At 40.7% G+C, this 12,434-nt stretch overlaps 1 protein-coding gene across 2 annotated transcripts in view; it reads right to left on the bottom strand.

Moving 5' to 3' along the window:
• Positions 1–8,420, bottom strand: part of LOC102199292 (ETS-related transcription factor Elf-1-like) — a 10,403-nt gene extending 1,983 nt beyond the window's left edge. Inside the window, exons 1-7 of one of the 2 annotated variants that reach the window (XM_005742000.2) lie at positions 8,164–8,420; positions 4,244–4,654; positions 4,031–4,148; positions 1,189–1,293; positions 926–1,066; positions 762–836; positions 337–532 (exon numbers count right to left, since the gene is read on the bottom strand). In XM_005742000.2, coding sequence (XP_005742057.1) covers positions 337–532; positions 762–836; positions 926–1,066; positions 1,189–1,293; positions 4,031–4,148; positions 4,244–4,303 — 695 coding nt within the window. In that variant the 5' untranslated portion in view covers positions 4,304–4,654; positions 8,164–8,420. Of the gene's footprint in view, positions 1–336; positions 533–761; positions 837–925; positions 1,067–1,188; positions 1,294–3,617; positions 3,795–4,030; positions 4,149–4,243; positions 4,655–8,163 lie in introns of those variants that run through there. The other variant, XM_005742001.2, reaches the window with a different exon arrangement.
• Between the last annotated feature and the right edge of the window lie 4,014 nt (positions 8,421–12,434).

Genomic DNA, 12,434 nt, shown 5'->3' with positions numbered 1-12,434 from the left:
TAATTAACAATACTGCTAATTTAGTGGTATTCTAATAAATTTGTTAAACATTGTAAACTGAATGATTACTTCACACTCTTAAATGTGCCATTACTTGTACAAAGCCAAAGCTAGGAAACGTTTTAATGGCTGTTTATGTCTTTGCTTTCAAGTTGTGCTTAATAAAACCCCCCGAGTTAAAATGTAGGAAAATTAGCATAAATGACCTTAAAAGGCACTTTTGACATCTATGATTGTTCATTATTATTATTATTATTATTTATTTATTTTTTCAAATTACAGAGAGAGAAATTTCAAAGAACATTACAATTCTATCTGGAAGCTGCCGTGTTGTACCTGAGTGCTCTGCCCATTGTCTCATAATTCATATCTGGTTTGTTTTTGTGTTTGCCCCACAGCCTGGCCACTGCTTTTGAGTTGACCAGCTTGAAGATCCCCGCTTGAGGATTAGTCCATTTGATGTAACGAGGGCAGACTTGTCTATCTTGCAGCAACTCCATCAGGAACTGCCACAGGTAAAGGGTGTTTCCACCTAAAGCGCATGAACGAAAAAGAAAAACAACAGATGAGATTTGGGTTAAATCACTTTGGTGAAGACCTACTTTCATAGCACGCTTCCCCAAAACAAGCACAGTTGCATAATTTTACTTGCAGAACTTGGTAGGGGTGAGGTGCACACACATTTATATCATTTCAGGTGCAGTCAGGTGACTTGTGCTGTGGCTTTATAGGGAACAAGGTCTTGCTCTGTTTGACAATACCTTTGTTGTATTTGTCCTTCTTTACTGTAATTTCTGGCGTGGGAGACTCTGCTCTTCGATGTCGCGGTTTCCTGCCTGCACACACAGGCAGTCCAAAGTCAGTCACAAACATTTTACCCTCGAAATTCTACCCGTACAAGAAGCTGAGCAGGAAAGTTACTGACTTTTCTTTTTGGACCGCAGCTGCGATGCAGGCTTGTTTCTGTGCAACGACGACCACTCTGACTGATTGACAGTTCCCACAAGCTCCTCCCCCACAACAGGAGTAGTGATGACATCGCCAAGCGATGGTAAGAAGGTCTGCGCTGCAGGGGTTCAGAAACAGATTTGCTAAAAAAAAACAGCAGCACTGTAATGCCTAAAAATAAAATCTTGCACCCAAATAATCAGGAAACAACATGCTCGAGGTGAACACAGCCGTGCTTACAGTAGTGTTCCAGGGAGAGGGTGTCAGCGCACTCCATGTTGAGTAACGAGTCAGGAGAAACAAGCGTCTCCATGGTCTCTTCCTCCCCACTTTCACATGGCTCCACTACAAAAAATAACAACCACAAAGAATTATCAAAGAGTAAAACTTGTTTTTGTTGATGTAAAATTGGAGTGTGTCCAATGCAAATAGTTACAACTATATAACAGTGAGCTACTAAACAGCGTTTCCAGGTTCTCCTTAGTAACTGCAGATGTAGTTTCTATTTACAAACTATTAGGGTTTTTTTTTCTTATTGTTGGGAGAAACTAAACAGGCAAAGTTTAGCAACAATTATAACGTTTAGAAATTTGGCATAAATGAATATGAACATCACGGCATTAAAAACAGACTGGACAGTTCTGTGGTAGAAGTCGAAACATGTGCTTTTGGACACTTGAAACTGTTGTCAGTAAACTCAAGTGCTTTCTAGCCACAAAGGTTAAAACCACCATGCATATATATATATATATTTATATATAAAAACCCTCATATAGCAAATTTTAGAAAGGCTTCCGCTCTCTGGGTCGAGCTTACTCCTACATAGGGCTTTTTTACTCTAGTAGAGCACTTTATACATACATGTCTCATTCACACAAGTATTTTTTTCTATGGCAAAGTGCATTCTGTCTAACATTCACACGCATTCATACTTAGCTGGACAGACAACAACTTCAGGTTCAGTATCTTGCACAAGGGTACTTTGGCAACCAGACTGGAGCAGCCAGGAATCAAACTGTCAACCTTCCAATTAGTGGAAAACTACCTTCTGAGCTACAGTCACCTCTGTGACATGACAACAAAAACCAGCACATCTGCAAGGGCATCACTAACGCTGAGTCAGATAAACAGGTTTTGAAGGACAACATGATGACTAACAATTTTTGTTTCACCGAGACAATCCAGACAATGTTCTTCACATGTTACAACAGCGTGGATCACTAGTAAAAGAGGGTGGCTGTTAAACAGGCCCGTCTGCAGTCCAGACCCACCATCCATTAAAACATCTGAATACATTTTAAAATACAACACAGGCATCAAACTGCTGAAATTCTTTATCAAATTTCATTTTCCAAACAAATTTAAAAAAATGACAATAATAATAAGAGTGAATTCTCGCAGAATGTTTACAGAGATTTTTAATGCACGAGTGATGCTTATATATACTATATATAATAGACGTATATCTAATTTTGAGGGTAAATTATGAAAGACAACATTTCGAACTGCGTAATTCGCATTTGGTTATCCAAATATAAGCTATTTTTTGAGCTGTACTGATGTGAATAATTTTGATGATGTTTATATGTATTTATTCATTTGCTTCCTTTTGCAGGGTAAAATATATTTAATGAGCAGAATGCAGCATGGGTACATATAAGTACTGCTTATGCTCAAGCCAAGTCATGACTTAGTACACAAAGTTTATAGTTTATATGTGCTGCTTATGTGTGATGGCTGGATAAAAACAAACATCTGGCTTGTTTTTGCTATGCTGATTTCAGTTAAATAAAAAAAGGCTTACGTGACAGCAAATAATTGCACTCTGTTTTACACTTCCCTTCTTTTGGGAATGAAAAAAAGAAGAAAAACACAAATACATTTAATTATTATGCAGATGCTACAAGCTCTTCCAGCATTAGTTCACTTTCATTAATGTTCACATCAGTAGCAAATGAAGCAAATTCTATAATTAATTAAAAAAACAAAACTAGAATAGAAGTCCAAAGAATATTTGCCTCCAAAACACAGCCGGATGGAAGAGCACAGAGTAAGCTGGAATTCTTACAGACAACAAAGAGCTTAGTGAAGTGCAGCTCTTGAGTAAACTCAATGACACAGAGTCTCGGTCACCGACTCCAAGCAGTTTGACCTCAAGTGCTTTCCGTCCAGGTAAATAACACTGACAGACTCATATTCGGGTGCTTGTTAGCTTCACAACGACGCTGTGCTGTCTAACAGCTTACATCTCCCCACGTGCATGTCCTCGAGGCTAAACATGATCAAAAGGGAATCTGCGTGTGTGTGTTTTTTTTAATGCGCATCTTGTTTGTGTGTGTGATGAGCTGCCCGTGAAGAAGCAGTGAGCTAGAAAACATCTGCTAGCTAACAGCTGTTTTGTCGTGGACTCGAAAACACTTTCTGCCGTCGGGAGAAGCAAACCCACAGCCTGTCACAACAAACCGCCACGTTTAGAGAAACATACGAGATGGGCTGCTGTCCCAAAACGGTTGTAACGTTCAAGTAAAGTGTCTGTAAATTATCCACAAGTGCTGCTGTTACTGTGAGCTAAAGTTAACCGAGCCTCCTCCTCGCCATGCGTCGATTCAGCTGCTCCCTCCAACCTGAACACTGACGGAAATATAACCCGACACGGCGATATCACTTACTTTTCAAATGTTCGTGTGAGGAACAAGCTATAGCATGTGTGCTGTAGCTCGCTTTGACCACGTCTACATCCTAATATGATTCATTTAACTGTTGTTTCCCCCCCAGGAACAAGCCAGGAATGTTTTCTTTTTTTACTTCCTGAATTTCAGCGGAGGGTGGTCCATGTGCGCGAGGGGCAGAATACGCATGTGCAAAGCAAGGCTGTTTTTTTTGTTTCAAAACCGCGAATTACTTTTAATTTTTTTAAATAAAATTTGAATAGAAACTTTCGTTTTCTTTTTGTAAAGAAAAAAAAAAGAATTGCACCGTGTCGCAGACGACAGGGGATCTTCTATCATGAAATGTGAGCCTGACAGGTAAAGAAAGGCTTAAGTGAGTGCGTATGTCTTCGTGTGTGTGTGTGTGTGCTGACCTTTGACCAGCTGCTGGTGATCCTGTGACTGTTCACACGCTAGACCTGTATATGAAAACAGGTGTGAATGTGGAACCTGCTCTACAATCACCGCAGGGCAATCTGTGAAACCCCCCAGCTGCAGGACACAAAAACGGCATGAAATTAGACGACATCAGAAGTTTGCCAGCAATTCCACACAAAGAAGTTCATCACTGTCTAGCTCTGACTCACCTGTGACATGTTAAAGTGGTCACTGGCAAAGTCAAAGATGAGCTCTGACTGTTGCAGCATGGCTGAATGTCCCAAAGCACACGTACAAACTCTTAACTGGGCGAGGATAGCATCACAGCGTCCCCTTGAAGTCTGGTAAGAAGTGAAGAGGTCTGATGTGTTGTCGAATCAAGGCAGGTCCCGTTTCTGGAGACAATCCTTCCGATGAACACGCAGATAACTTGTCAGAGAACTTCACCCTGGATGGGATGCAGCCTGCGTCCTTCCATGCAGCGAGGCTTGGTAGTGGTAGAGTGATGTGAGTGTAATTATTGACCAGAGATGCAGAGGCGTCACAGGAAGCGCTCACCCGCTCACTCTGCACCGGCTCTCAATGAGGAAGTGCTAAACTGTCCTGTGGTCTGACTGAACCTGCCAGAGAAGAACAGAGAGGCACACACAAAAATATGTGGGTGAGGTGGGGGAGTTGAAGAGCTGTTAGAGTCAAAAACAAACGCCATGACCACACCTGCAGACGCTAAAATTAGGCTGTGAACAATTTTACTTTTTTGGGCATTGCTGAACATTTATTTGTTTATGTGTTTGAAATGTCTCTGGTCTCAGATGCAGAGAAATGAACATCGTAATTTGCTTCCCCCCTCTGTCACACGTCTCATTCTTTTGCTCTTATCTGTCTTCTAAACTGGGCTAAACCAGCAACAGGAAGGAAGCGTTTGCAGTGAAATGTGTGTCTGGGCTGTGTGTGCGGTGTGAGTCGAGGGGGTTGGTTGGGTGGGTGACAACATCATGTCTTTGCACAATGTTCAGCTTTTGGCTTTCAGGGCCATTTTGTGCACATTCCTCACGACATGACCGTGAAGGGGACGTTTAGCACAAAATTGCAACCCCCACTCAACTCCTTTGCATTACTCCCTCTCATTCTCTCCCGGTTGCTTGTTTTTCTGTCACTCCTCTTGTATCTGACCATCACAACATTGTTAATTCCTTTGAATTCCTTTGTCTTCCCTTTGCTTCTAATGCCACCCCTTCTCTTCAGTACTCGCTGTTTAATAATTCCCAAGTTTCGGTTAACCTTTAAGCGAATTTAGCAGTACAGCTGCCTCCTCCTGCAAAATTCTACCGTGGGCTCCGAACACTGTTGCCACTCCGTCACTTACCTTCAGCATCATTGTTCTGAAGATCATCCCAACATTTAGGTTTTGTGGCACTGTGACCAAATGGCTTCAAAGATAATCCATTCTAAACATTCTAACCCTGTAAATCCTCTGTAACCTAAATAGCATCGCAGGTCCTTTTTTTTTTCTTTTTCCTTTTTAAATAGATGGAGAACGTGTGGGTTTTCTTTGTCTTGGTGTATGCGTGTGAGAGATAGAGGCAAAATATGTTTGGGTCAGTTATCACGCAGGAAGCACAGCTCAGTTAGGAGGCACCGCTTCCTGAGTTCCTGCGCCAAACCACTGCCAGCATGTCTTTGCCAGCAGTGGTCCTCTCATTTTCGATTTCCTGTGATGTTTGCAGCCACTTGGCACTCAATGATTTAGGTGGGACATTAGCGAACTGGGGGATAGTTTACTCCCAAAACCAAGAGAAGTTCAAGAAGAAGTCAGCAAGGCAAAGTAGTCCTTTTTTGTTCATATGTAATATGCATCACTTGATGTTAGGGCTGGAACCAGCAGTTTAGTAACAAAAAATTAATATCACCAGTATCACTCTGTGAATTGTAAAACATTTTTAGTACTGTGTTTTTCCTACAGTAAATCATACATGGTATGTTGTGGCTTTTTAATGACTGTGCCTGAGTTCATTTCAGTTCAATTCAATCCAAGTTTATTCATATAGGAGCAAATTACAACAACAGTCACCTCAAGGCACTCTGTCCTGTAATTTAAGGACCCTACAGCATTAGAAAGAAATCCCAGCAATCATACAACCCCCTAGTAGCAAGCACTTGGCAACACTGGAAACAAAAAACTCCCTTTTGACAGGAAGAAACCTCCGGCAATGAAGGGCAGCCATCTGGAGCAACTGGATGAGGGGAAAGAGAAAAGAGAGCGCAAGAGACAGACTATGGTGGAAAGTGCCAGAGTTTAATAATATTTTAATTATTTGAATGCATTAATTTTAGATTAAATGCACTCATCTCAGGGTGAGGAAAGAGGTGAGTGAAGAAGAAATGCTCATTACATCAAACCTGTAGGAACCACAAGTAAGCCTGCAGTGTGAGAACAGCAATAATATGATACTTTGAGGTCTGGATTTGACTGCGGTATCCTGTTTTATTATAGTGTTACGTCTTGGCAAAGTTACCAATACAAATTTTGTTATCAGATAGTTTTTTATGCAAACACAATTGCAATAGCATTAAGCCTCATTTCAATATTATCTTAGAAGCTTGCTGTGTCTTTGATCACTAAGCCATCTAATGGTTGCATAGCATGTGCTGTTGACTTGTAAGATGACTAAATTAACAATTACTTTGAACAGACATTTGTAGCACTCGGTGCTATAATTTTATACTGTAAATTAGCAGAATAACAGAGTAACAGTCTAAAATAATGCCATTTATAAATAACATTTCCATTGTGTTTAATATCATTTTAAGCAGAATAAATAGAGTTTAATGTCCTATTATGACATATATTAGTAATATAGTTGATGTAAGTTAATGTTTTTTTGATAATGGACATTTTAGTATGCAATGTAGTTAATGGCGAGTTGAATTAGTCATTCTCTAACATATTTCAAGATGGTTTTATTTTCAAATTATTATTACTATGATTAGTTTTTTTTACATTTTTTTTTTTTTGCCTTTTGTAGCCAAGCTAAACTGCATAATGAACATAACTAATGGCTTTTTTGTACGTCCTAACCTGCAAGTCTGCTCTGGTTATACAGCATGGCAAGTTGCCATGCTTGCGTAGTTCCAGTGAATACAAGTGCAAAGTACAAAACATGAAGACTGCAGCTTGCATTTTCTGTTCTATTGAAGTAAACAAGGCGGTGAAGTTTCACTCGTCACACCCCAACAGAACACATTAATAGAAACATTTGTCCCTTCCTCTCTTTATTTTTTTTTTTAGTAGTAGCCACCAGGGCCTTGCCTTTGTGCTGCCACATGTATACGTTCATTGTTACCGTGCCCTGCAGCCTGCAGTCTCTCACAGTATGTGGTGTTCATCAGCACTCTGGTCACATAGGTTTGTCTCTGTGGCCTCTGCACTGGGATCTGAGTCTGTGAAGTGGCTGCCAGGCCCCTAAGGACACTGATAAGCCCCCCATAACATTCATTCCCCAGTTTACGTGTGTGTGCGCATGAGAGAGAGTCAGAGACTGAGATAGAAAGCGTGCGGGTGTGTTTGACAGAAAGGAGCAGTGTTATATATATGTGTGTGCGTGAACTAGGCCAGGCTGATAACAGCATGGTAAGAGAGGCAGCAGCTGATAAGCCCCTCTTGTTGCTTGGGGTAACCAGGCCTTGTTAAATGAACGCAGTAAAATATGGTCTGCCAGAGAACAGCAGAGGTGGTCGCAATACTGTTTTTACAACCTCCCTCGCGTGCAAACGTGAGCGGTTTAGCCGTCACTGAAAGTAAATCATTGGAAAGTTCTTTCTTTCTTTCTTTCTTTCTTTCTTTCTTTCTTTCTTTCTTTCTTTCTTTCTTTCTTTCAATCTACATTTTCTGGCACAGCATTTATAGAGAGTCAAACAGCGGCGCTCAAAACCCTACACTCTCTGAAAAGTACTTTCACTTTCTCTTCAGCACATGTCATGCAGCATACAGTCATACACCCAAACGTCTTCTAACATTTTCTTTTGTTATATTTAGTTCTTTTTTTCTTTTGGTCTTTTTTCTGTGTCTCCTTTCTATACTATACAGAGTAGTAGGCCTGTTGTATGGAATAAGAAGCAGTCTGCTTACCTTTGTGTTTACAGCTCGTGCCTGTATGTGACAGAGCAGCAGCTGCCTGCAAGATCCAAGAGGGAAACGGAAATTGTTCTCATTACTTTTGGCAAACACAGAACCTTCATCTGCTTACAGGCGTGGGATCAGTTCCCTCCTGTCAGTGTCTAGCCACCAGAGAGAGTGCGTCACGCAGACGTGAGATCACAGATCAGCGTAGATCATGGTGATTTTTTTTCTTCTTCTTTTTCTAGTCGTTGTCAGTTCACGCTTCCTCTTTTCTTTTTTCCAGAGAACTGAGCACCCTCCCCCCCCCCACCCCCAAACACACGCACCCCCTCCCTCCCCTCCCATGCTGGGAGATCTCATTGGTTACCTGTGTTGTGAGTCAAGGTAACCCATAGTGACCATTGTCAGTGCAGAGCAAATGTAAACACGGGTGTATTTGCAATGTAAAGCAGCAGAGAGCCAAGCAACCAATCTGCAACAGCTGTGTGGACGCAGAGGGCATATGTGTGTGCTGATGATATCACTAAATTTGACCTCAGATTATTATTACCTGTTGCTTTGTGCAGTTAATAATAACATCCCAGTGAAAAGCAGTCTGAATAATAGAGTTTAAACAAGGGGGTTGTTATAGCTACTCTGACTTTATCCAGTCCCAGACGCTCCCCAGTGGTTAAACTCAGCATCAGCAGCCTTCAAAATAAAAAACCAATCTGATCCACATTTTCATTTCCTTCCCGCCCTTTCTTTTTGTTAATACACAACAACGGCAACAGAGACAGCTTGCAGCCTATAAATCTGTGAGTGAGGCTCACCATTGCTGGCAGTGTGTTTTCTCTTGAGGATGGCGGCCTTCTGCACCCAGTCCCACTGCCTGTGCCACTGCTTTCAAGATTGGAGAATGACCCCCCCCACCCCACCCCATTTTACACAGTACAGCTGCCTTCTTTAAATTAATTATTTTTTTTCACATGTCAGGACATTTTATACCTTTCACAGGGCTGGGTTTGGTTGGACTGATAAGATGGAATAAATCAGGCCTCTCTTTCATTCCATTATTTCTTCACTCAGTTTCCCAACTTCTGCAACGGCGGGCAGCTTCATGAGGAATGTGCTGGTTTGGCTGAAAAACGAGGTTCACTCCCATAATGTTTTTGTAAAGTAGTAGAGCACACGATTTGATTATTACAATATGGGTTTGTGTTTATCTGTGTGAAAGACCGGGGAGAGGAGGGGTCATTGTTATTGTCACTGACAGTTAATGCACTGAATCTCAAATATTGGGTTCAAGAAATGTTTCCATTGTTTTTGCTTCATTTTTTTGTTTGTTTTTAGGGGTGATGCACATTAGATTTTTAGGATTTTAAACGAGCACGACACCGACTGATTAAAAAAAGAACATTTTGACATTTTTAACTTAAGGAAAAATTAGCAAGAAAACCATGGACACATGAGCATGTGTGCAGGAATGCAGCCTAAACATGGATATCCTCTGTTTTATTTCAAGCATTGCTCTTAAAATGCAGTGTATATATTACCCACAGTCCAGCTAGACTGCCAATAGTTCATTTTGAGTTTAATGGACATTTTAAGAGGGCTGGATAAGAGGCCGTATATTCCTTTTATTTAAAAGGAAGGTTATTTGATCCTCTTGTGGATCATATCAACATTAAATAACAAATGGAGACAGTCATTCACACCTATTGTCCATTTAGAAAAAACAATTAAACTAACATGATTGGTTTTGAGAGGGCGCCGGAGTACTCGGAGAGAAATGTACGGTGACCTTACAAACTTGAAACGGAAACAACCCAGCAGATCTGAACCCAGGGGCGTTTTGCCGTGAGGTGACAGTGCTAACCACACTGTATAGACTCAATTATGGTTTATAAATTGTAGCCCAGTGACCCCAGTATACTATATTTGCAGATTTATCTGATGTGAGCTGTGCACTGACAACTTTCACTTTTCCAGCATTTGGAATCCAACCTGCTCGCCATATGCGTATCTGTGACTGATGAATCGTTCTTTATCATGTACTCTAGCCCCATGGATTTGTCATCACGTTGTCAGACAAGCAAAAAAAAAAAATAGAGGGGGGGAAGTGTGCTAACAGTGAGAGACTGTGACACAACGCTTGAATGTCCCCTGATGTAGAACTGAGGAGGAAATAGAAGGAAAGAAAAGCTCCAGAGTCCATGGAACGTCAGTCTGATGAATTCCTTCTGCTGGCCACGTCTGCTCACCTTCTGCCGCGTCTTCTGTTGCTCGGCGTGCTTGTGTTGTCTATGCATGTGCTCAAGTGTGTGACATGTGAAAGTGACTGATGAGTTGCGTTTTTGTGTCATTTATCAGCCATTCCTTGAAGTGCAAAGTCAGTGGTGTGCGACCAAAAGAGATATCAAATGTAAAAAAAAGTGCAGAAAGCATTTTTGTTTTGTTTTTATGCACGTGCTTACTCACATATCTTCGTTTTGTGTTCTCGCAGCCAGCACGGGGGTCTCAGTTTGCACTTGGTTTAACATTTTTCCCTTGAAGTACTTCCATGGCTCCAACTGCACACACGTTTTCACACTTACAACAAAAGCATATTTTCTTTGTTCTGCCCAAATGTTTGCAGAATCTGTACCAGACTGAAAGCTCTCCTCCCTGTGCTATAAATCCTGAATAAATATTAGATGACTAAGGAGGCCAGCAAGACATATACATCAAGAAGTGTGAATACACTTTTAGATTATTAGACATCTGTCAGAAGCCGTGTATGACAGCTCTGGATGAAAATGCCTATATGGGTTCAAATGCTTGAAAAGTGCCAAGCAGTGATGTTTGCCATACTCTCAGGCCAGAATTTGCCAAAAAACTTCTCTTCTCAAACATTTGAAAGTGAAGTCAAAACATCATGATCATATAAATGCTCCTAATTGTTTCTGAATGCAGTTCGCTGGCACAGTCTTGCTGAACATGCTGTGTAAATATGCACAACGGCGAATGGAATTGGGTAGAAAAATGCAAAAGAATGTTTGGAGGGGAAAAAAACAACAGAGACGGACCAGATCAGATTTATTCACACCCCAGCCCTTGAGAGCCAGACTCGAAACAATAAAGTCTGCAATCCAACACACTGTGGAGAGAAAAGGACAAACTGCACTGGTATGTGTAGGTTTGATTATGATTATTTGGTGTCCACATTTACTCTGTATATGTGTGAACGTATTTCATGAAGCTGTCTTTCTTGGAAATAAAGATGTTTAAGAATCTGCACGAAGGAACAACCACCTTGGCTTTATCTAATGGTTAAAAACAATCTGTCTTACAAACAACCACAACCACATTTATGTTGTCTGATCAACCTGAATATTATAAAACCTCTGGATCTGAAAAGTGAAACCACTATTTTAAAGCAGTCTTTCTCATAGCCAGTTGACGTAACTCAGTGTATAAAGAAAATGACCCCAATTCTTACTTTAGAACAGTAAACACATTTTCCTCAAGCTATTGGGTGATGGACTCAATAGCTTGTTTTAATTTGTAAGGGCTTTATCTTACAATGTACAGTAGCAATTCTTATTGCAAATTATGCACACATTTAGAGTGAAGAACATGATAAATCCTGATACACCTTAAAGCCACTGTTTATGATGTAGTCCCTGTGACATCATCTATCTACGGCTAATGATGTCATCTTTAAGTCTGAGGTCATTAGCCGTTTCCGGGTCCAAACTTCGCTTCAGGTCCCAAAGTCAAACGAACACTGTGGCATCACTGAGAGCTACAAACTGTCTAAATTATTTTATCATTAATAAAATGATCAGCGTTGCTGCTCTACCAGGTGTAACAATTAAGTTTTCAGGCATCCATGAAAACAGAATTTATGAAATTTAGTTAGCAAGATGTTAGCTCGCTAGTTTCTACCTAAACATGATATACCATGTTCTGACTGAGGGATTTAAAACGTACAGCTCTGCTATCACTTCCAACATAAATAAAGACAGGAAACTAAATAGCAGTGACATTTGTGGGGTTACTGATGTTGGGCTATGATGATGTGCTATGTGGTGGCTAGCTACACAGCTATGGTTAGCATAATAAAACACATTAGCACAGTGAAGCTGGAGGATGAACGCTTTTTTCCACTCGATAAAAGTTAACATGAGGGTTAGGGACAAATGTAATTGCATTTTAGGATGCTGTAAACAGATCAAACTTCAGTCAGGATAAGAACTGAGATAAACCATCCACAATACAAGGTTAGTCATTAATTTACTGCTGCATGGGCTGGACTG

Source organism: Pundamilia nyererei, unplaced genomic scaffold, assembly GCF_000239375.1.
Source record: "Pundamilia nyererei isolate P.nyererei 1_Seehausen unplaced genomic scaffold, PunNye1.0 scaffold00115, whole genome shotgun sequence".
Lineage (NCBI taxonomy): Eukaryota > Metazoa > Chordata > Actinopteri > Cichliformes > Cichlidae > Pundamilia > Pundamilia nyererei.
The sequence above is the reverse complement of the archived record's forward strand: the minus strand, read 5'-3'. Positions and strand labels throughout refer to the sequence as shown.